At 45.6% G+C, this 25050-nt stretch overlaps 1 protein-coding gene across 1 annotated transcript in view; it reads right to left on the bottom strand.

Annotated features, from left to right (window-relative positions):
* Positions 1-21832, bottom strand: part of LOC111970457 (tensin-2-like) — a 42709-nt gene extending 20877 nt beyond the window's left edge. Inside the window, exons 1-13 of the mRNA XM_023997204.2 lie at positions 21775-21832; positions 14986-15163; positions 13950-14000; positions 8868-8990; positions 8703-8767; positions 8535-8618; positions 8282-8397; positions 7690-7750; positions 7165-7240; positions 6598-6727; positions 4526-4591; positions 4127-4243; positions 1736-3154 (exon numbers count right to left, since the gene is read on the bottom strand). Coding sequence (XP_023852972.1) covers positions 1736-3154; positions 4127-4243; positions 4526-4591; positions 6598-6727; positions 7165-7240; positions 7690-7750; positions 8282-8397; positions 8535-8618; positions 8703-8767; positions 8868-8990; positions 13950-14000; positions 14986-15147 — 2470 coding nt within the window. The 5' untranslated portion in view covers positions 15148-15163; positions 21775-21832. The remainder of the gene's footprint in view (positions 1-1735; positions 3155-4126; positions 4244-4525; positions 4592-6597; positions 6728-7164; positions 7241-7689; positions 7751-8281; positions 8398-8534; positions 8619-8702; positions 8768-8867; positions 8991-13949; positions 14001-14985; positions 15164-21774) is intronic.
* Positions 21833-25050: the final 3218 nt, after the last annotated feature.

Here is a 25050-nt window from a genome sequence, read left to right as displayed (position 1 = left end):
CTTTCAGCACCATGGAGTGGACACGTTATTACAGTCGCTGTACTTCAGCACCATGGAGTGGACACGTATTACAGTCGCTGTACTTTCAGCACCATGGAGTGGACACGTATTACAGTCGCTGTACTTTCAGCACCATGGGTGGACAGTATTACAGTCGCTGTACTTTCAGCACCATGGAGTGGACACGTAATACAGTCGCTGTACTTTCAGCACAGGGAGTGGACACGTATTACAGTCGCTGTACTTTCAGCACCATGGAGTGGACACGTAAACGTCGCTGTACTTTCAGCACCATGGAGTGGACACGTATTACAGTCGCTGTACTTTTTCAGCACCATGGAGTGGACACGTAATACAGTCGCTGTACTTTCAGCACCATGGAGTGGACACGTAATACAGTCGCTGTACTTTCAGCACCATGGAGTGGACACGTATTACAGTCGCTGTACTTTCAGCACCATGGAGTGGACACAGGTAACACAGTCGCTGTACTTTCAGCACCATGGAGTGGACACGTATTACAGTCGCTGTATTTTCAACCATGGAGTGGACACGTATTACAGTCGCTGTAGCTTTTCAACACCATGGAGTGGACACGTAATACAGTCGCTGTACTTTCAGCACCATGAGCCTGTCACCTTTAATGTGACACAGTTCTTGTCGCTGTTGGTGATTGTGTGATAGTGGTGTTGACCAGAGGTGTGGACTCGAGTCACATGACTTGGACTCAAGTCAGACTCAAGTCAGAAGTACGATGACTTGCAACTCTACTTTGACTTTAACTCCAATGACTCGTGACATGACTTGGACTTGAGCCTTATGACTCGACTTGACTTGATACCCTTCCCAAGCCCAAATATAAAAMATTATGCTACTAAAAAAAGTGTGCAGCGCATCAACTCTTCATTTAACGGATTACAGTTTGTATCGGACTGTAGCCAATCAAATTGTGCCAGCTGAGAAAAAGTTGTGCGTGGCAGTGCAGAGGAACGTTGGCAGTGCAGAGGAACGTTGGCGGGTGAATTCAGATGGAGCCCTTGAAAAGATGATACGCCAAATGATTATTTTCGGATATAAAGACTACGCTGTATCAACAAAAAACGGACTGCAACTTGCAAAACATGCGGGAAGAAATGCGTAAATGTAATATACTATTACTCTTGTTAAAAATATGAAATGGTATTACATTTGGTGAAGAGCACATTATGACTTGTTTAGGACTCGAAACTCAAAGTTAAGGACTTGAGACATGACTTGATACTTGACGGTCTTGATTTGAGACTTGACTCGGACTTGCCTGTCTTGACTTGAGACTTGACTTGATGGTCTTGACTTGAGACTTGACTTGGGACTTGAGTGCTAAGACTTGAGACTTACTTGTGACTTGTAAAACAATGACTTGGTCCCAACTCTGGTGGTGGCTACCATAAATTGTGTAAACAATGCATTATTTTATGCTGTGTGTCATGTTGTGTCCATGCCGGTTCTTTCTCGGTGTGTGTGGCAGCGCGAAGCGCAGCCAAGCCTGTTTAATTCATTCCTAATGTCATCAAAAAGTATTGCTCCTCCTTCACTACAACTAGATGTAATGTCGGGCGCATTAAGTGATGCTATGTTTTCTGTTATTTTCTGGATTTTTTTGTTTGATGCAACACATATTGAAAGATTTTTGGTCCCTCTGAAGGCCTAGGTCCTATAGTCACGGTTCACCACTGTGTGAGGTTGCATCACTTACAAGTGTGTCCATCAGTCTGTTGCTGCCTGTCGGTGGGTGGTTCCGATTGGGAGTCACCAGGGTTTGGGCTACCAGGGGGCAGGGGTAAGGTGGACCCAGACTGGTACCCCGAGGCATACCTCGGGCTCCCGTGGCTCTCCGAGGGGGAGGCCTGCTGGTAGGGAGAGCAAGGGCAGGAGTGGCGGGGGGGTTGGGGTGTGTTGTACCCACTGCTGCCACCGGGGTTGTCCAGGAGGGGTTGGGSGCTGGGGTACCTGGTACCCTGACCCAGGGGGGAGTGACAGCCTATATAGGGTGACATCCCTCCCACTGACCTCCGTTGCCAAAACTCTGCCTCTCTCTCTGCCTCCCATGGATTCTCCGGCTCCCAGAGCTGAGAAGGCCCCTCCCTTCCCCGCCTCAGCCCTGCATCCCTGTCCCACACCTCAGAGTCCTGCCCTCGGGGCCAGTGCAGGCTCTCTGGTTGGTCCGGGCACAGCGGGTGGAAGGCTCTGTCCGAAGCCGATTGGTGCTCTCGCCTGCAGGTGCAGTCTTGGCATGGGCAGCCATCAGAGCGAGGAGGAGCCGCCGGGCTGAAAAACATCTCCCTATACGGGCTGGAAGGCAGGGATTGGTGGGAAAGGCGAGGTGGGGCAGGGCGGGGGGCGGGGTAATGAAAGACCCGACACTCCTCTCCACCGCAGAAGAGCCTATTGGAAGCSAGGATGGTGTGGGAGTTTGGGTGGGCGTGTTCAGGGGCGGGGTAGGGGTAGCATGGCCAATGGAGACAGGGTAAAGAGGGTGGGGGACATTCCCACGGCAACTTGGGCAGGGGATGGGCGCTATGGCGATGGCACATGTCCAGATGGGGCTCCAGGGGGTGAGGAGACACCGGCTGCTGGGAGGGTAAGGCGGGTAATGCTCGGGTCTTTGGGTTGCCTTTGGTGCTGCTGTTACAGCGGGCCATACAATGTCCTTTAGCAAAGTACGGCTCCCTCTCAAAACCCGATGCGTCCCCACATCTCTGACATCTTCGACCGTGGCCCGCTCGAARGCAACATGACCACTGCTCCCTCCTCAACCCTCCTTCTGGAACAGAGTCTCCATCATCCAAAATTGCCGTTTCCCGGTCCCTCTCCATCGCCCTGTCTCTCTCTCCACCCTCCCCCCTCCGCAGTAGACAGTCCACCACCTCCTTCTCTTTCTCCAGACGGGACAGGGGGCAAGGAGGGGGGCCCTCCATGTGTTCGGAGGGGGTGGAGGAGTGTCCCGAGTCAGAGCTAAGGGACAGGGGCTGAGGTTGAGATTGAGGCTGGGCCAGTGGAGGGGGCTTGGCTGTGGGGTTGCCTGTGGGGCATGCATTGGGAGAGCCCCGGCCTCGATGCTTCTTCACCTGGGCGTACAGGCTGCCATCCAGAGGACCACGCGTGTGGGAGATGTCTGACAACCAGAGAGGGATTCAGGGTTAGCTTGTGTGTATGTGTATGAGTCCAGGAATGTTGTCTTGGTGGCGTGAGTATATACACCAGAGATGTGTTGGTGTAGTTGCGTGCATGATAAACTATGTATGTCTGTAGGGCAGAGTGGGGTATGTTGAGACATTTTTTACATTCAGCATCACTCCTTCAAGGGAAATCTAGTATTCTTTCTAACAAAGATATCTACATATATTTCAGGATGTTATGTAATGTATCTCTAGAAATAATCAGAATTAATGTAAACATGACATATTTTTAAACATAGCTTATCCCAAAAAAGTGATCTTTTGGCACAACTTATTTGCCACCTGCAAATTTCTGTACTGAATGAAATATTACCACTACCTTTTAAAACCATGTCTATCTTTATTTCCCAAACACAATTCAACACAATCACAATCGCTTCGTTGTCTTTTAATCATTTTAAGCATATTTTAACACAGGCTTAACAGATAACAAACATTTTGTACTTTTTTAAACACTCATAACATAGGCCATTGTTACCTCATAACCCAGTGATAATGCCTTGCATTATGCCAGTGAAGAAAACGTTTCAATTGGCTCAACTTACCCCAAGGCAAACATTTTAATAATATTATCCCACACAGCTACAAGGATGCACTTTCATGCTAGGTTTAAGACCTCATATTGAAGCTTATAGAGACCCCAACTTATGTATAGAACAATCTTAAAATGATCTACTTAGGTTTATATACAAGCATCATGAAACCTTTAACACAATAAATACATTTGAAAATCTGTTTTTTGGATGTAACTTGCTTACCACTTTTCCATGTGGTTTCTTCCTTCACAGACTCCATGATTCATTTTGAGTATGGTTTCCTAGAAACAAGGGTGACTCAACTAACCCCCTTGGCTCAACTTACCCCACTCTTCCTATGTGTATGAGTGTGTGTGTGTGTTTCACCCTTACCCTCAGTGCTATCCTGGTGGTGCAGATTGAAGTTCTCATAGGAGTCCCAGCGCATCACTGGGTCTGAGGTGTTGCAGTCCACTGTAACAGATGGGTCATTCGTACGGTACTCTCGCCCTGTGAAGAAAGAGATTATACTAGATATCACACACACCTCGAATGCAGACACAGACACAACACACTAACAAGGATGTGCACACACATGTGCACACAGCTTTGTACGCTCACACACAGCTTTGTACGCTCACACACAGCTTTGTACGCTCACACACAGCTGTGTACGCTCACACACAGCGTTGTACGCTCACACACAGTTTTACTCTCTCTCTCTCTCTCTCTCTCTCTCGCTCTCTCTCTCTCGCTCTCTCTCGCTCTCTCTCTCTCTCTCTCTCTCAGTACCTTTCATTTTCTCTGGGCCGTAGGAGAAGATAAACTCCACCGTAGCATCTGGAGGGAAGCGGTCATCTACGGAGAGACAAACAGCCCAGACTAAACAACCCAAACTATATATATTTAAGCTATCATGCCTGAGAACCTGAGAATTATTGTGACAACTCCCAACAAGGGCTGTTCTGAGGCCCGAGGGGAAGCCAAGGGCTGTTCTGAGGCCCGAGGGGAAGCCAAGGGCTGTTCTGTGGCCTGAGGGGACGCCAAGGGCTGTTCTGAGGCCCGAGGGGAAGCCAAGGTTGCCAACATATTCATAAAAAATATTCATGATATTTTTGCATTACAAATATTATTTTAACAAGTAACTTTGTTTTGTATTCTGGCTGCAGGACAGTGGAACTATGACATTAACACGTCATGGTATTTTGCGGGAATTGTCCCACATATCGACCAATCAGCATCCAAACAAGCCGTTTTATGTAAATGTCTCTCTCTCTCTCATATAAATCATACATGAAATATACATTACATATGCTGTATAAGATACACACATGAAATATGTAATGTGTGTATATCTTATACACAGTATATTTCATTTTAGTTTAGGTATGTTATAAATACACTGAGTGGACAAAACATTATGAACAGCTCTTTCCATGATATGACTGACCAGGTGAATCCAGGTGAAAGCTATGATCCCTTATTGATGTCACTTGTTAAATCCACTTCAAATCAGTGTAAATGAAGGGGAGGAGACAGGTCAAAGAAGGATTTTTAAGGCTTGAGACAATTGAGACATGGATTGTGTATGTATGCCATTCAGAGGGTGAATGGGCAAGACAAAAGATTGAAGTGCCTTTGAACGGGGTATGGTAGTAGGTGACAGGCGCACAGGTTTGTGTCAAGAACTGCAACGTTGCTGGGTTTTTCACGCTCAACAGTTTCCCGTGTGTATCGAGAATGGTCCACTACCCAAAGGACATCCGGCCAATTTGACAAAACTGTTGGAAGCATTGGAGTCAACATGGGCCTTGTCGAGTCCATGCTCCGAGGAGTTGAGGCTGTTCTGAGGGCAAAGGCCTGAATTCACCAGCTCAGTAAGTGACTTCACTACCTCAGCCTGACTTCACCAGCTTAGTAAGTGACTTCACTACCTCAGCCTGACTTCACCAGCTTAGTAAGTGACTTCACCACCTGAACTTCACCAGCTTAGTAAGTGACTTCACTACCTCAGCCTGACTTCACCAGCTTAGTAAGTGACTTCCTCAGCCTGACTTCACCACCTCAGCCTGACTTCACCACCTCAGCCTGACTTCACCACCTCAGCCTGACTTCACCAGCTCAGCCTGAATTCACCAGCTCAGTAAATACCCCTCTATCTACTTCTGCCTTGCTCTATTCTGCTCCAGTGCAGGAGGCCATCCCCAGTCTCCAAGTGTTGTACTGGCCCAGCACAAGGAGTTGCTAGAGCGCAATGGGACAAGATAATCCCAGCCTACCAAACCCTCCCCTAACCCGGATGACGCTGGGCCAAATGTGCGCCTGGGATCGAACCCGGGTCTGTAGTCACRCCTCAAGCACTGCGATGCAGTGCCTTAGACCACTGCGACACTTGGGAGGCCCAGTGGCTCTTTTCTGATGAGAAACTGGAGACCATTCTGGGGATGTTGGAGTTGGCAGTGGAGATGGGCTTACTCTCTGCCTCTGAGCTATCAGTTAGGATATTGGTAGGTATAGGTTTGCTAATGAATTGTTTATTTGTATATCAATATTCTATTTAAAATAAATAAATAAATAATTTTATCATAAAAATTGTTGCTTCTTGTCAGATTGTGTTGCGTCTTGCCTACAAGTCAGATTTCTGTATGTGACTGTGTGTGTGTTAGTGAGCGAGCAAGTGTGCGTGTGCAAAGGAGTGAGACTGCGTGCTTGCGTGTCTGTCTATCTATCTGACTGCCTCCAATAATAAGCAACTGCATATCATCCTGAAACACAACCATTCCCTTCTCCCTTCTCCCCTCCCTCCCCCTCCCTCCTTCCTAAACTCACTGACATCCCCTCTATCCCACCCCTGATAAAGGTACCTGCACAGGCCAGGTCCAGCTCTCCCTTGCCGAACCACAGCTGAGCTCCGTGGACCGTACAGGTGTGGAACTGCAGCCTGAACACCGCCTCCCTCTCTGAGCCACGCGACCGCCGGTGGTAGCACTTCACCTGGAGAGAGGGAGAGGAAGAGACAGAGAAGGTCGGGATAGAGAGAGGGAGAGGAAGAGACAGAGAAGGTCGGGATAGAGAGAGGGAGAGGAAGAGACAGAGAAGGTCGGGATAGAGAGGGGGAGAGGAAGAGACAGAGAAGGTYGGGATAGAGAGAGGGAGAGGAAGAGACAGAGAAGGTCGAGATAGAGAGAGGAAGAAGGGAGAGAGGGAGAGAATACAATTTGGAGTGTAAATGCTTATTTTTGCGCCACATTGGCAACAAAAGCTCTAATCAATTGCATTCTTATTCAAATGCAATATGGAGGATAGTTTGTTTACTTCTGTAGCTATAATCCAATAGGAGAACAAGTCAAATAGGAGATAGTAGAGTATGATTGACAGGAGTGAAAGCTCGCCACTGGGCATCCATTTTGTGTCTAACAGTGCTCTCTCACCATGATGTCCCCCTTCAACAGTAGCGCCGGCTCGAGCGTCACACATAGCTTCCTCGCCCTGGAGCCCTGGGGGTCGCTATGCATACAGACAGACGTAAACATAGTCAAAACACATGCTAACATAGTAAAACACACCTCAAAATAGTCAAAATACACCTCAACATAGTAAAACACACCTCAACATAGTCAAAACACACCTCAACATAGTAAAACACACCTAAACATTGTCAAAACACAACTCAACATAGTAAAACACACCTCAACATTGTCAAAACACATGCTAACATAGTCAAAACACAACTCAACATGGTAAAACACAGGTAAACCATGTTCAGTTGGAGTAAACTCAAACCAGCACACAGTAAACACAGACAGTAGCACGTATAAACAGTATAAACAAGTCCCAACAAAGGTACACAAGTACCAACTGTGTGTGACGGTGGAAAGGGAACACAGTGAAAAACACACTAGAGACCATATGTTATTATTCACCACAATCACCGTTAACAACATGAATTAGCTCACTAGATGCCCGAGGTGTAGACCAGCTGTAGAGACTGGTAGATCTTCAGGAAAGGATAGTAACCTGCGCAGAGAGGAGAAGTGTGAGAACGAAGGAGACAGCAAGGGGAGAAAGAGGGTGTTGATGTGATGTCATTAAAGAAGAAGGAGTTGAAATCTATCCCCCCAAAGTTTTGAAGTTAAATAAAAATACTAGTTGATAATTCAAAAATGACTAAACTAAAAATACTAGTTGATCATTCTAAAAATACTAATGTTTATACACCTAACAGTACTAAATAAAACATAATAACGTTGATACTCCTAACAGTACTAAACAAAAAAGAATAGTTGATCGTTCTAAAAATACTAATGTTGATACTCCTAACAGTACTAAACTAATAAGTTCCAACTAATTCTCAACATTTTCTGTTGTTTCAACTTGAAAAGAAGAGTTCCTACACACATTTGACCTTTCATTTTCAACTAAACTTGATCTTCTGAGTTTACTTAAATTATAACCATTAGGCGTCGTGGTAATTTATATTTTCAAGTTGAAACAACACAGATTTGACATTGTAGTGTACTACATCACATTGTACAGTAGGACACTGACCTCCCCCTGCTGCCTGGAAGTTGGGCAGGCTGGGGATCAGAACATGGTGAAGGTACAGAGGACTGCTGTTCATCTTGATCGCCCCCGACAGCAGACCCCCAAAGTAGTACATATACCTGGGGAGGAGAGAGCGCAAGAGAGAGACRGGGGTATAAAATTAGGAGTAAAACACACAAGAAGGAGGAGAAATGGGAGGAATATGCAGGAAAGTTGCATGGCATAAGAGAAAGAGAGAGAGGGGAGATGTTCTTACCTGTTCTGGGAGGGCTGTAGCGAGGAGGAGACTTTATCCTCACAGAACTTCCTCATGGCCAGAGTGGTCAGGGCCTGGTCCGCCCTACACACACACAAACAGGCTGGCTATCAATAAACAGGCTACCCCCCCCCCCCCCCCCCACACACACACACACTCATCACATACCCTGCAGAAATCTTGCTGTAGTGCATGTAGGCACCCACAATGACCCCCATCTTTCCTGTGTTTCCCTGAGAGAGAAAAAAAAATACAAGAGAGAGCTGTAAGATAACTGGACATATTTGAACAGAAAACACAACACAATACATCAATCACTAAACCCTCCCTGACCTTGCAGTGAAGGACGATCACGTTGCTGGGGTCAGAGGTCAGCCAGGTCTCCATGACCTTACACATGGCACAGATCTTGTCCAGCGGAGGGGCGTGCAGGTCGGGCCAACCAAAGTCTTCAACCTGAAGACGAGGAGAACATTTTAGGTTCTGAGGGCTATTTAGTTAGCCTGCTCCCAGACTTGTTTGTACTTTCTTGCCAGTATATTGTCATGTTTGGAATGACAATATGACCATAGTAGTTGGCAAGACAGCACAAACAGATGTGGACCAGGCTATTATTTATCGACTTATTCACACATGAATTCTGGACTAGTAGCACTCTGAAGTGTGTGTTTATTAGGTCTGTCCCCAACTAAAACAAATCTTGGTAGACCTGGAGTGGTCTGTTCTTCCGACAAATCGATTGGTCTAAATGTTTAAATGTGTATTTTTCACTATATAGACACACCCTATGTGTTTTAATAAAAGCAACTATATGTAGGCTACTGAGCTTGTCTGATGCTTTAAGCACACTGTGATTAAATAATTAAGACACACTCTGGCCATGAGGAAGTTCTGTGAGGATAAAGTTCAATGTTTATTCATAAGCGGTAACGTTGATATGATTTCCAACAAACGTGGAGATGTCTCGACTGTTGTTAGCTTAGTAGCATAGTATTGGGTCTGTTCTAGCCATCATGCCCGGCGGTCCTCATTTACATGAAGATGGAGACAATGCTTCAATTTGGGAAAGACGTGGGGAGGCTACCTAAAAACAGTTATAATCTGGGGAAGCAGTGGGAGGGACTTCATATGGGGAACGCAAGTGGTGGAGGGCGGGTTTCTCTGTGGGAAGCAGTGGGGGGAGCGGTTTTCTGGGGAAGTCAGTGGGGAAGGCGGTTCTAAACTGGGGAAGCAGTGGTGAGGCGGGTTTCTTGGAGCAGTTGGGGCGTTGGGGAAGCAGTGGGGAGGGCGGGTTTCTCTGGGGAAGAAGTTGGGGATGGCGGGTTTTCTCCTGGGGAAGACATGGGAGGGGGGCTCTGGACAGGGAGGCGGGTTTCTCTGGGGAAGCAGTGGGGAAGGGCGGGTTTCTCTGGGATAAGAAGGCTGGGGAGGGCGGCGATACTCTGGGGAAGAAAGTGGGGAGGGCGGGTTTCTCTGGGGAGAGCAAGTGGGGAGGGCGGGTTTCTCTGGGGAAGCAGTGGGGAGGGCGGGTTTACTCTGGGGAAGGCAGTGGGGGAGGCACGGGGTATTTTTCTCTGGGGAAGCAGTGGGGAGGGAGTTCGGGGGGGTGTAATGCTGTTTACATTTAGGGGGTTTCCCAATGGAGGTTTGGGGAGAACGGTCCTTTCGGGACGCACGCAAAAAGCGGGCATGCGATATTTAAGCACTTGAATCACATGGTAATCAAGGGAATCAATTAAATTCTATCCTGTCCCTATTGAACGTCTATGGACCTAACATTGACTAACACCAACTTTTCTTTCAGTGATGTTTTTGACTTATGCCTCCCTACAGATCTTAGCACCACTAATCTAATAATTAGAGGTGAACTTTATTATGTTATTGTTCCGTATCTTGACTGACTGTCATTAATGTACTCCTTCAAAAAATCACATCTGTTCAGTGTTTAAATAATCTCATCTAATCCGGAACTGGACTTGCAACTAGAATCCCACAAGAACAGACTACCTCATTCTACTGTCATGTTCACAGGTCTTTTCTAGAATCGACTATTCCTAAATAATTCCAAACTGATGTGCTTTAATTCTAAACACACATAATCTCTTAATACACGAAGCCACACGTCCAATTATGTTGTCCCTCAATCTTACTTTTACCAAAACAGAAATTACAGTTGCCGTTTTAACCCCTCTTGCTCACAGACCAAGCATTCATTGACTGCATGACGCCAAGTTGAATGAGTTCCTCAAGACTAATGACACAGGAGTGGTATCTGATTCACACTATAGGACACGTTTCAAGTGTTATGAGAGGTCATATTATTTCAGTCTGCCATAAAAGAGGGAAACGCAGTCGTTAGAGGAGAACATACAGAACTTCACTCTCTCAGGTTGACTACAACAATATTTTGAAATTAAAATATGAATACAATTCTATTCTTGGTTCACAGGTCAGTAACCTCCTACTAAAGCTGAGAYAAAAACAATTTGAACTAGGGGACAAACCGGAAARGTTGCTGGACAGTCAACTAAAGGGCGCACGGGCAAATAGAGCAATCCATGAAATCTGGTCTAAGGCGGGTACTTTGCTGACAAACCCTAAAAAGATAAACAACTGCTTCAAAGAATTTTACTCAGAGTTATATTCTTCCAGATCCGATGCTTCTGCTTCTGATGTATCAGCCTTCTTTGATTTCGTCAGCATGCCAAAACTTGATGATAGCGCCAAAAAATTATTGAACTCAAATTTCACAACAGCGGAAATAATGGAGGCAATAAAAGCTCTCCCACCTGGAAAGGCTGCAGGCCGGATGGTTTTGGCTGTGAATTTTATAAAACCTTCAGTGAAGCTCTCGCTCCCCTCTTACTCGGGATGTTCACTGATTCAAGAGAAAATAATATTTTGCCAAAATCATTGTATGAAGTCACTATTTGCGTTCTGTTGAAAAAAGGCAGAGAGGCAACAGATCCTGCAAATTATAGACCAATAGCATTGCTTAATTTTGATAAAAACATTATCACCAAAGTGCTTGCTGATAGGTTGAACAAACATGTAACAACCATTATTCACCCAGATCAGACAGGGTTTATCCCCGGCACGWTCTCTTTTTCTAATGTGCACAGGCTGCTGAACATTCGTTATGCAAATCAGGGGGGGTGCTCCAGGGCAGCTGTTATATCGCTAGATGCTCAAAAAGCATTTGACCAAATAGAATGGTCATATATGTTTGAAGCACTCACTAGATTTGGATTTGGCGACTCATTTATCACCTGGGTCAAAATGCTCTACGCCTGCCCAACATCCTCTATTCTGAACAATGACACATCCAGTCCCTTTGAACTACATAGATCTGTCCAAAAGGGTTGCCCACTCAGTCCTTTTCTCTTCACTGTCACCCTTGAACACCTGGCGACACAAATAAGGGCTCATCCTAATATCCAAGGTCTTAAAGTAGGAAACATAGAAAGATGTATTTCGTTATATGCAGACAATGTACTTTTATGCCTCTTGGACCCAGTAGCCTCTGTCCCTAAACTACTAGACTTAATCAATTCATTTGGCAAACTATCTGGCTATTCAATAAATTGGGGAAAAGGTGATCTTGTGTGTATCGCAGATAATTTTACAACAAGGGAGCTACAGAGGATACCATTTAWAGTGGTGCATGACCACTTAACTTACCAGGGACTAGAAATACCTAGAAATCCAAAGCTCATCTTCAAGCTAAATTACAGTGAACTGGTTGCAAAGCTAAATCAAAACATGGAGAGCTGGAGAATATTGCCTCTTTCCATGATGTGGCGCATTAATGCCATAAAAATGTTTTCTCTCCCCAGGTTCCTTTATTTTTGCCAGAATCTCCCAATTTGTATTACCTAATTATTTTTTAAGACTTTGGACTCTACAATCTTGTAATTTGTCTGGGGTTACAAARACCACCGTATTCGTAAAGCCCACTTGCAAAAGCCCAAGGAAAGTGGCGGCTTAGGCCTACCCATCTTCAAGCATTATGACTGGGCTGCAAATGCCAGGGCATTAACGTACTGGCAACTGGGCAGTGGCTAAATATGRAACAAGTCTTTCAGGTTATGTCGATTTAGGACTCGTTTTACTGTGGATATAGACACTTTCGTACCTGTTTCCTCCAGCATCTTMACAAGGTCCTTTGCTGCTGTTCTGGGATTRATTTGCACTTTTCGCACCAAAGTACGTTCATCTCTAGGAGACAGAACGTGTCTCCGCCGTGAGCGGTATGAYGGCWGCATGGTCCCATGGTGTTTATACTTRCGTACTATTGTTTGAACAGATGAACGTGGTACTTTCAGGCATTTGGAAATTGCTCCCAAGGAATGAACCAGACCTGTGGAGGTCTACAATTTTTTTTMTGAGGTCTTGGCTGATTTCTTTTGATTTTCCCATGATGTCAGCAAAGAGGCACTGAGTTTGAAGGTAGGCCTTGAAATACATCCACAGGTACACCTCCAATAGACTCAAATTATGTTAATTAATCTAACAGAAGCTTCTAAAGCCATGACATCATTTTCTGGAATTTTACAAGCTGTTTAAAGTCAATTTAGTGAACTTCTGACCCACTGGAATTGTGATACAGTGAATTATAAGTGAAATAATCTGTCTGTAAACAAGTGTTGGAAAAATGACTTGTGTCATGCACAAAGTCGATGTCCTAACTGACTTGCCAAAACTATAGTTTGTTAACAAGAAATTTGTGGAGTGGTTGGAAAACAAGTTTTAATGACTCCAACCTAATGTAAACTTTCGACTTCAACTGAGAGGGTCATTGACCCAAACGCAGAACTCGCTCTCTTTGGCTGCTCAGAGTCTGTTCTAAGATCATCGTATGAGGAACAACAGGCTCTGATGTTTGCAATGGTGGTTGCAAAAACAATCCTCACAGAATGGAAGTCACCCCCCAAAAAATGTTAACAGATCCCCAAATGGGCACATTTTATAGGCATATATTTGCGCGCAGCCCAGGTACCCGAGGCCTACTTCTATGCATAATCAGGTGCACGTCCTTACTCAACACTGACAGGAGCGCTACAAATTAAAGACAATTAATAAATTGACAACTCGTAAATGGAATGAAATGTCAAGGTGGTGCAGTCTGAAAACAACGTGTCCACTCTGACAATGAGAAGGGTAAACATTGTAGATTAGAAATTATGGCAATTAACGGTAAATGTACTACTGGTGATACTAGTGTGSCATCCCCGCGGACTCCACAATGGATTAGTCCACTCACACAGGCGTGAATCAGACATCATGACACCTGTCTGATTTATATATTTCCGACTGTTTGACTAAAAACATCTTGGTCGACCAACAGCCTATCGACCAAACAAACGACCAGTTGACTAAATGGGGTCAGCCCTAGTGTGTATGTAGTCAACCTACCTTGGGGTTGAGTCGTGTGATGTCATGACGCTTCTCAGACAGGTTTAAGAGCTGGGAGAGGTAGATGTTGAGACAAAAAGACGAGGCAATCAACAATGTCATACCCAGCAAGCACACAACCACAACACAACATTGTCTCAACGTTGACCGCAAGTTGTGTGGCAAAAATGCACGTCACGTATGTGATTAGAGGAAACAAAACAATGAGCGTTTGTTTACAAAGAACAATATACTGTTTGCATTGCTTCTTCATAACACCACACAGTAACGTAGTTAATACCRAAACGGAATTTAAGCATGACTAATGGTCACTTATTAACTATATAAAAGACTAATGGAAGAAGATGGCATTAGCTCAATGGTTCGCAGGTTACGATACAAAACACTGTTGTTCACGGATCATGACATTTCTGCCAGAACAAGTAAACAAACAAACAAACAAACACACACACCTTTGTTTTTGGTATCATAAAAGTATAAGGGAGAAATTAAAATCTGTTTCAAATGAAATGTGATCTTTTCATTGCAATTTGTGAGTATAATGTTTGATAAAATGGATTATACAATAAATATATTCCATTTAAATGTCCATTTTATCTCCATATGGACAGAAGTGGGAAACCTTACCTTGTAAGGGCCGTTGTGGAAAATGTGGCCCCATTCCAAAAATCAAAGCCTTAATTGAAGACAATGACTAGTTGATAAATTGAATTAGGAGTGTTACTGCTTGGCAGGAGCAAAAGCCTGCACCCATGCCAGTCCTCTCATGGTGGGGTGATAAGACAATAAATTAACTTTGTGGAGTGGCAATACGGTCTGTGAGATTCTTTTTATACATATGTATCGACTGATGTTCCCAGCACCAGGGTCATGTTCATTAGCGCACGCAAAAGTTTGAAAACAATTTGCAAGAACATTTAAACGAGCATAGTTCCTCCCTTCCTGTTTCAGTCTGCTTAGTTGCCAACCCAGTTCACATTTTGGATGTGTGAATTGCTTTTTTCCAAATACAGTAATCCTTTCCCCCCCAACTCACCAGGAATTTATCTTGATGTTTGGACTTGAGCATAGCAGCCACTTCCTGTAGGTTGCCACGGTAACGTTGTTCTTCCAGGTGAGGCAGAAAGAAGACAGAGATGATCCGCTCAGTGATGTAGGTGAGGTCAAAGTCATAGTGCCTCGCCATCACTCTCTCCATCACACGATTCACACTCCTGGAGGAGAGGAGAAAGGGGAAGGACGAAAAAGGAGAAAGAGGGTCAATTACTCTATCGATCTCTCCATCATCTGCTGTCTCTCTTCATTTCTCCTTCACCACTCACTCAAAGATTCACATTTCTTGCTGTGAAACCATAAAAACAAAAACAATCACTTTGTGTTTTTCATCTGGCCAGGTCTTGATTACTTCATTGGCAAAGTGGGCAAAATTAGGCAGGAAATGCCAACAACTAAAAGTGAGCCATCATACTCATGCATAAAAAAAACTAATAATGAAAGAAAAGCAATGTAAGTTAGAATTTTGTWAAGCTAGTRWGGGAGAGGTGGAACAATTATTATTATTTTTGACCAATAACGACAAACCTCCTGGCATTGACAACTTAGATGGAAAGCTACTGAGGATGGTAACTGACTCTATAGCCACTCCTATCTTTAATCTGAGCCTAGAGGAAAGTCTTTGTCCTCAGGCCTGGTGGGAAGCCAAAGTCATTCTGCTACCCAAGAGTGGTAAAGCAACCTTTACTGGTTCTAAAAGCAGACCTATCAGTTTGCTGCCAGCTCTTAGCAAACATTGTAGAATAATAGTGAAGACATCAAAACTATTAAATAACACATATGGAATCATGTAGTAAGCAAAAAAGTGTTAAACAAATCAAAATATATKTTATATTTGAGATTCTTCAAAGTAGCCACCCTTTTTCCTTGATGACAGCTTTGCACACTCTTGAAATTCTCTCAACCAGATTCATGAGGTAGTCACCTGGAATGCATTTTAATTAACAGGTGTGCCTTGTTAAAAGTTAATTTGTGGTATTTCTTTCCTTCTTATTGTGTTTGAGCAAATCAGTTGTGTTGTGACAAGGTAGCATTGGTATACAGCAGATAGCCCTATTTGGTAAAAGACCAAGTCCATATTATGGCAAGAACAGCTCAAATAAGCAAAGAGAAACGACAGTCCATCATTACTTTAAGACCTGAAGGTCAGTCAATCTGGAAAATRTCAAGAATTTTGAAAGTTTCTTCAAATGCAGTCGCAAAAACCATCAAGCGCTATGTTGAAACTGGCTCTGAGGGCCGCCAAAAGAAAGGAAGACCCAGAGTTAACTCCGCTGCAGAAGATGTTCATTAGAGTTACCAGCCTCAGAAATCAGCAACTAACTGCACCTCAGATTGCAGCCCAAATAAATGCTTCACAGAGTTCAAGTAACAGACACATCTCAACATCAACTGTTCAGAGTAGACTGGGTGAATCAGGCCTTCATGGTCTAACTGCTGCAAAGAAACCACTACTAAAGGACACCAATTAGAAGAAGAGACTTTCTTGGGCCTAGAAACATGAGCAATGGACATTAGACCGGTGGAAATCTGTCCTTTGGTCTGATGAGTCGAAATGTGAGATTTTTGGTTACAACCGCCGTGTCTTTATGAGATGCAGAGTAGGTGAACGGATGTGGTTYCCACCATGAAACATGGAGGAAGAGGTGTGATGGTRTGGGGGTGCTTTGCTGGTGACACTGTCAGTGATTTATTTAGAATTCAAGGCACACTTAACCAGCATGTCTACCACAGCATTCTGCAGCGAAACACCATCCCATCTGGTTTGCGCTTGGGACTATCATTTGTTTTTCAGGACAATGACCCAAAACACACCTCCAGGCTGTGTAAGGACTATTTGACCAAGAAGGAGAGTGATGGAGTGCTGCATCAGATGACCTGGCCTCCACAATCACCCGACCTCAACCTAATTAAAATGGTTTGGGATTTGTTGGACCGCAGAGTGAAAGAAAAGCAGCCAACAAGTGCTCAGGATATGTGGGAACTCCTTCAAGACTGTTGGAGAATCATTCATGAAGCTGGTTGAGAGAATGACAAGAGTGTGCAAAGCTGTTATCAAGGCAAAGGGTGGTTACTTTGAAGAATCTCAAATATAAAACATATTTTGATTTGTTTAACACTTTTTTGGTTACTACATGATTCCATAATKATTTAATAGTTTTGATSTCTTCAMTATTATTCTACAATGTAGAAAATAGTAAAAATAAAGAAAAACCYTTGAATGAGTTGTTGTGTCCAAACTTTTGACTGGTACTGCATGTGTACGTGATAAATGTGCACACACACACACACACGTTGATGTTTTTACATTCATGCAAATTGTAAAGTATTTTGTCTGTAATTTATTTTTCGTTATGTGTCGGACCCCAGTAAGACTAGCTKTCTCCATTGGCRTTGGTTAATGTGGATCCTAATAAATCGAATCACTCCACACTCACACTCCTGAGTAAATAATACACTACCTGCAACGGATTGAATCTTGTCCCAAGTCCTTCACTACTGACTGAAAGAGAACACGTCCTTCACTACTAAGTAGAAATATAACGTCCTAATAAAGTCCTTCACTGAACAAAAATATAAACACAACATGTAAAGTGTTGGTCCCATGTTTCATGAGCTGAAATAAAATATCCCAGAAATGTTCCGTACGCATAAAAAGCTAACATCTCTCAAATTCTGGGCACAAATTTGTTTACATCCCTGTTAGTGAGCATTTCTGCTTTGCCAAGATAACCCATCCACCTGACAGGTGTGACATATCAAGAAACTGATTAAACAGCATGATCATTACACAGGTGCACCTTGTGCTGGAGACAATAAAAGTCCACTCTAAAATGTGCAGTTTTGTCACAACACAAKGCCACAGATGTCTCAAGTTTTGAGGGCACATGCAATTGGCATGCTGATTGCAGGAATGTCCACCAGAGCTGTTKCCAAAGAATTTAATGTTCATTTCTCTACCATAATCCGCCTCCAACGTCATTTAGAGAATTTGGCAGTACGTCCAACCGGCCTCACAACTGTAGATTGTCTGAGACCAGCCACCCAGACAGCTGATGAAACTGGGTTTGCACAAGCGAAGAATTTCTGCACAAACTGTCAGAAACCGTCTCAGGGAAGCTCATCTGCATGCTCGTCGTTGTCACGGCCGTTAAAAGAAGAGGACCAAGGTGCAGCGTGGTGAGCGTACATTTTCTTTTATTAATAAAATGACGCCGAACAAAACAATAAACACTACAAAAACAAAACCGTGAAGCTAAAGGCTATGTGCCCTAAACAAAGTCAACTTCCCACAAACACAGGTGGGAAAAAGGGCAGCCTAAGGATATTGACCTCATCCCGTCAGTTGAGGATGCCTGGTCATTCTTTAAAAGTTCCTTCCTCACCATATTAGACAAGCATGCTCCGTTCAAAAAATGCAGAACCAAGAACAGATATAGCCCTTGGTTCACTCCAGACCCGACTGCCCTCGACCAGCACAAAAACATCCTGTGGCGAACTGCAATAGCATCGAAGAGCCCCCGCGATATGCAACTGTTCAGGGAAGTCAGGAACCAATACACGCAGTCAGTCAGGAAAGCAAAGGCCAGCTTTTTCAAGCAGAAATTTGCATCCTGTAGCTCTAACTCCAAAAAGTTCTGGGATACTGTAAAGTCCATGGAAAACAGAGCACCTCCTCCCAGCTGCCACCACTGCACTGGAGGCTAGGTAACACGGTCACCACTGATAAGTCCGTGATAATCGAAAACTTCAACAAACATTTCTCATGGCTGGCCATGCTTCCTCCTGGCGACTCCAACCTTGGCCAACAGCCCGCCCCCCCGCTGCTACTCGCCCAAGCCTCCCCAGCTTCTCCTTTACCCATATCCAGATAGCAGATGTTCTGAAAGAGCTGGAAAACCTGGACCCATACAAATCAGCTGGGCTTGACAATCTGGACCCCTATTTCTGAAACTGTCCGCCGCCATTGTCGCACCCCTATTACCAGCCTGTTCAACCTCTCCTTCGTATCATCTGAGATCCCCAAGGATTGGAAAGCTGCCGCGGTCATCCCCTTTCAAAGGGGGAGACACCCTGGACCCAAATGTTACAGACCTATATCCATCCTGCCCTGCCTATCTAAGGTCTTCGAAAGCCAAGTCAACAAACAGATCACTGACCATCTCGAATCCCACCGTACCTTCTCCGCTGTGCAATCCGGTTTCCGAGCCGGTCCACGGTGCACCTCAGCCACGCTCGGTACTAAACGATATATCACCGCCATCGATAAAAGACATTACTGTGCAGCCGTCTTCATCGACCTGGCCAAGGCTTTCGACTCTGTCAATCACCATATTCTTATCGGCAGACTCAGTAGCCTCGGTTTTTTCTAATGACTGCCTTGCTGGTTCACCAACTACTTTGCAGACAGAGTTCAGTGTGTCAAATCGAGGGGCATGTTGTCCGGTCCTCTGGCAGTCTCTATGGGGGTACCACAGGTTCAATTCTCGGGCCGACTCTTTTCTCTGTATACATCAATGATGTTGCTCTTGCTGCGGGCGATTCCCTGATCCACCTCTACGCAGACGACACCATTCTATATACTTCCGGCCCTTCCTTGGACACTGTGCTATCTAACCTCCAAACGAGCTTCAATGCCATACAACACTCCTTCCGTGGCCCCCAACTGCTCTTAAACGCTAGTAAAACCAAATGGCATGCTTTTCAACCGTTCGCTGCCTGCACCCGCACGCCCGACTAGCATCACCACCCTGGACGGTTTCCGACCTAGAATATGTGGACATCTATAAGTACCTAGGTGTCTGGCTAGACTGCAAACTCTCCTTCCAGACTCATATCAAACATCTCCAATCCAAAATCAAATCAAGAATCGGCTTTCTATTCCGCAACAAAGCCTCCTTCACTCACGCGCCGCCAAACTTACCCTAGTAAAACTGACTATCCTACCGATCTCGACTTCGGCGATGTCATCTCAAAATAGCTTCCAATACTCTACTCAGCAAACTGGATGCAGTTTTATCACAGTGCCATTCGTTTTGTTACTAAAGCACCTTATACGACCCACCACTGCGACTCTGTATGCCCTAGTCGGCTGGCCCTCGCTACATGTTCGTCGTCAGACCCACTGGCTCCAGGTCATCTACAAGGCTATGCTAGGTAAAGTGCCGCCTTATCTCAGTTCACTGGTCACGATGGCTACACCCACCCCGCGCACGCGCTCCAGCAGGTGTATCTCACTGATCATCCCTAAAGCCAAAACCTCATTTGGACGCCTTTCCTTCCAGTTCTCTGTGCCTGCGACTGGAACGAATTGCAAAATCTCTGAAGTTGGAGACTTTTATCTCCCTCAACAACTTTAAAAATCTGCTATCGCGAGCAGCTAACCGATCGCTGCAGCTGTACATAGTCCATCTGTAAACTACCCACCCACTTACCTACCTCACCCATACTGCTTTTTTTATTTACTTTTCTGCTCTTTTTGCACACCAGTATCTCTTCTTGCACATGATCTCTGATGATTTATCACTCCAGTGTTAATCTGCTAAATTGTAATTATTCGATTTTTGCCTACCTCATGCCTTTTGCACACATTGTATATAGATTCTCTTTTTTCTACCATGTTATTGACTTGTTTATTGTTTACTCCATGTGTAACTCTGTGTTGTCTGTTCACAACTGCTATGCTTTATCTTGGCCAGGTCGCAGTTGCAAATGAGAACTTGTTCTCACTAGCCTACCTGGTTAAATAAAGGTGAAATAAATAAAAAAATAAAAAAATGGTTCTCATCAGAGACAACGATAGACAGCTGTCCCTGATTGAGAACCATACCCGGCCAAACATAGAACTACAAAACATAGAACATAGAATACCACCCCAACTCACGCCCTGACCAAACCAAAATAGAGACATAAAAAGGATCTCTAAGTCAGGGCGTGACAGTCGTCCTCACCAGGTCTTGACCTGACTACAGTTTGGCCTCATAACCGCTTCAGTGGCAAATGCTCACATTCGATGGCCACTGGCACGCTGGAGAAGTTTGCTCGGTTTCAACTGTACAGCAGATGGCATTGTGTTGGCGAGCGGTTTGAACAGAGTGCCCCATGGTGGTGCTGGGGAGTGGCATGGGCAGGAATAATCTATGGTCAACGAACACAATTGCATTTTATCGATGGCAATTTGAATGCACAGAGATAACGTGACGAGATCCTGAGGCTCATTGTCGTGCCATTCATCTGCCTCCCTCACCTCATGTTTCAGCATGATAATGCATGGCCCCATGTCACAAGGATCTGTACACAATTCCTGGAAGCTGAAAATGTCCCAGTTCTTCCATGGCCTGCATACTCACCAGACATGTCACCCATTGAGCATGTTTGGGATGCTCTGGTCGACGTGTACGACAGCGTGTTCTAGTTCCCGCGTTATCCAGCAACTTTGCACAGCCATTGAAGAGGAGTGGGACAACATTCCATAGGCCACAATCAACAACCTGATCAACTCTTTGCTAAGGAGATGTGTCGYGCTGCATGAGGCAAATAGTGGTCACACCAGGGACTAACGGGTTTTCTGATCCATGCCCCTACAATTTTTAAGGTATCTGTGACCAACAGATACATATCTGTATTCCCAGTCATGTGATTAGGGCCTAATTAATTAATTTCAATCAACTGATTTCCTTATATGAAGTGGAACTTGTTGCGCGTTGCGTTTATATTTTTGTTCACTGTAGAAAGAGAACATGTCCTTCACTAGTAAAAATGTGTTTGGTACCTGGGAAGGGAGTTCCTCTTCTTCTGGGACGAAGACTTTGTGGAGCCCTGCTGAGAATGAGGGAAAGAGATCAACTATTTTAGTTTGGGTCTTTTGTAGTACAGTACCGCAGTGAGTATCAGAATGTAAAGACAGAGTGGAGAACRCCTTACTAATGCCAAACTGAGTTAAAACAAACCAAAACAAGAAGGACATGAAGGCAGGAGGACAGAGTTAAATGAATCCTCCCCAGGTCTGGGGCTGGGACGCAGGTRGATGTCACCTGAAAGACAGAACACAGGTAAGTACAACATCTACACATCAATACAAACACACTTTTTGAATATAGAGTACTGTACTTTATTAATACATAGGGGTATAAAGGACTTAAATATCATACATATGTCATACAGAAGATACCTGTTTCATAATGATGGTAACTAAAAACATTCTCCTCCATACACACATGCTGACCACACAGACACTTTATGCCAAGTCATGTGGCTCAGCAGAYAGATAGTTMTTGGGCTMTGTCTAGGAGGAATGAACAGGATAGGGGGATGAGAGAGGGATGTGTGCTAATGGAGGGGATTCTCTCTCTCAAAGGCTGGAAAGGAAACACTGCTGCTGTCATGCTGTTTTCAGAGATTTACCCCTTCCATATGACAGAGCAGCGGGGCGTGACTCCAGAGTACCCCTTCCATATGACAGACTAGAGAGGTGTGACTCCAGAGTACCCCTTCCATATGACAGACTAAAGAGGTGTGACTCCAGAGTACCCCTTCAATATGACAGACTAGAGGGGTGTGACTCCAGAGTACCCCTTCCATATGACAGACCAGCGGGGCGTGACTCCAGAGTACCCCTTCCATATGACAGACGGGCGTGACTCAGAGTACCCCTTCATATGACAGAGAGGGGCGTGACTCCAGAGTACCCCTTCCATATGACAGACAGAGGGGCGTGACTCCAGAGTACCCTTCCATATGACAGACTAGAGGGGCGGTGACTCCAGAGTACCCCTTCCATATGACAGACGAGAGGGGCGTGACTCCAGAGTACCCCTTCCATATGACAGACAGAGGGGCGTGACTCCAGAGTCCCCTTCCATATGACACGAGAAGGGCGTGACTCCAGAGTACCCTTCCATAGACAGAGAGAGGGGCGTGACTCAGAGTACCCCTTCCATATAGACAGACTGAGGGGCGTGACTCCAGAGTACCCCTTCCATATGAACAGACTAGAGGGCGTGACTCCAGAGTACCCCTTCCATATGACAGACGAGAGGGGCGTGACTCCGAGTACCCCTTCCATATGACAGACTAGAGGGGCGTGACTCCAGAGTACCCCTTCCATATGACAGACTAGAGGGGCGTGACTCCAGAGTACCCCTTCCATATGACAGACGAGAGGGGCGTGACTCCAGAGTACCCCTTCCATATGACAGACGAGAGGGGCGTGACTCCAGAGTACCCCTTCCATATGACAGACTAGAGGGCGTGACTCCAGAGTACCCTTCCATATGAAGATAGAGGGGCGTGACTCCAGAGTACTTTCCATATGACAAGACAGAGGGGGCGTGACTCCAGAGTACCTTCATATGACAGAAGGGCGTGATTCAGAGTACCCTTCCATATGACAGACTAGAGGGCGTGACTCCAGAGTACCCCTTCCATATGAAGACTAGAGGGGCGTGACTCCAGAGTACCCCTTCCATATGACAGACAGAGGGGCGTGACTCCAGAGTACCCCTTCCATATGACAGACAGAGGGGCGTGACTCCAGAGTACCCCTTCCATATGACAGACTAGAGGGGCGTGACTCCAGAGTACCCCTTCCATATGACAGACAGAGGGGCGTGACTCCAGAGTACCCCTTCCATATGACAGACGAGAGGGGCGTGACTCAGAGTACCCTTCCATATGACAGACGAGGGGCGTGACTCCAGAGTACCCCTTCCATATGACAGAACAGAGGGCGTGACTCCAGAGTACCCCTTCCATATGACAGACTAGAGGGGCGTGACTCCAGAGTACCCCTTCCATATGAACAGACTAGAGGGGCGTGACTCCAGAGTCCCCTTCCATATGACAGACTAGAGGGGCGTGACTCCAGAGTACCCCTTCCATATGACAGACAGAGGGGCGTGACTCCAGAGTACCCCTTCCATATGACAGAGAGAGGGCGTGACTCCAGAGTACCCTTCCATATGAACAGACGAGGGGCGTGACTCAGAGTACCCTTCCATATGACAGACTGAGGGGCGTGACTCAGAGTACCCCTTCCATATGACAGACAGAGGGGCGTGACTCCAGAGTACCCCTTCCATATGACAGACTAGAGGGCGTGACTCCAGAGTACCCCTTCCATATGACAGACTAGAGGGGCGTGACTCCAGAGAGTACCCTTTCCATATGACAGAAGAGGGGCGTGACTCCAGAGTACCCCTTCCATATGACAGACAGAGGGGCGTGACTCCAGAGTACCCCTTCATATGACAGACGAGAGGGGCGTGACTCCAGAGTACCCCTTCCATATGAAGACTAGAGGGGCGTGACTCCAGAGTACCCTTCCATATGACAGACGAGAGGGGCGTGACTCCAGAGTACCTTCCATATGACAGACTAGAGGGGCGTGACTCCAGAGTACCCCTTCATATGACAGACTAGAGCGTGATCCAGAGTACCCTTCCATATGACAGACTAGAGGGGCGTGACTCCAAGAGTACCCCTTCCATATGACAGACAGAGGGGCGTGACTCCAGAGTACCTCTTCATATGACAGACTAGAGGGCGTGACTCCAGAGTACCCTTCCATATGACAGACTAGAGGGGCGTGACTCCAGAGTACCTCCTTCCTATGACAGACGGAGGGGGCGTGACTCCAGAGTACCCTTCCATATGACAGACGAGAGGGCGGTGACTCCAGAGTACCCCTTCCATATGACAGACTAGAGGGCGTGACTCCAGAGTACCCCTTCCATATACAGAACTAGAGGGGTGACTCCAGAGTACCCCTTCCATATGACAGACGAGAGGGGCGTGACTCCAAGTACCCCTTCCATATGACAGACAGAGGGGCTGACTCCAGAGTTACCCTTCCATATGACAGACAGAGGGCGTGACTCCAGAGTACCCCTTCATATGACAGAGAGAGGGGGTGACTCCAGAGTACCCCTTCCATATGACAGACTAGAGAGGGGCGTGACTCCAGAGTACCCTTCCATATGAACAGACAGAGGGGCGTGACTCCAGAGTACCCCTTCCATATGACAGACAGAGGGGCGTGATGCCAGAC

Source organism: Salvelinus sp. IW2-2015, linkage group LG11 (genome assembly GCF_002910315.2).
Source record: "Salvelinus sp. IW2-2015 linkage group LG11, ASM291031v2, whole genome shotgun sequence".
Taxonomy (NCBI): Eukaryota; Metazoa; Chordata; class Actinopteri; order Salmoniformes; family Salmonidae; genus Salvelinus; species Salvelinus sp. IW2-2015.
Note: the sequence above shows the minus strand (reverse complement) of the source record. Positions and strands in the feature narration are given on the sequence as shown.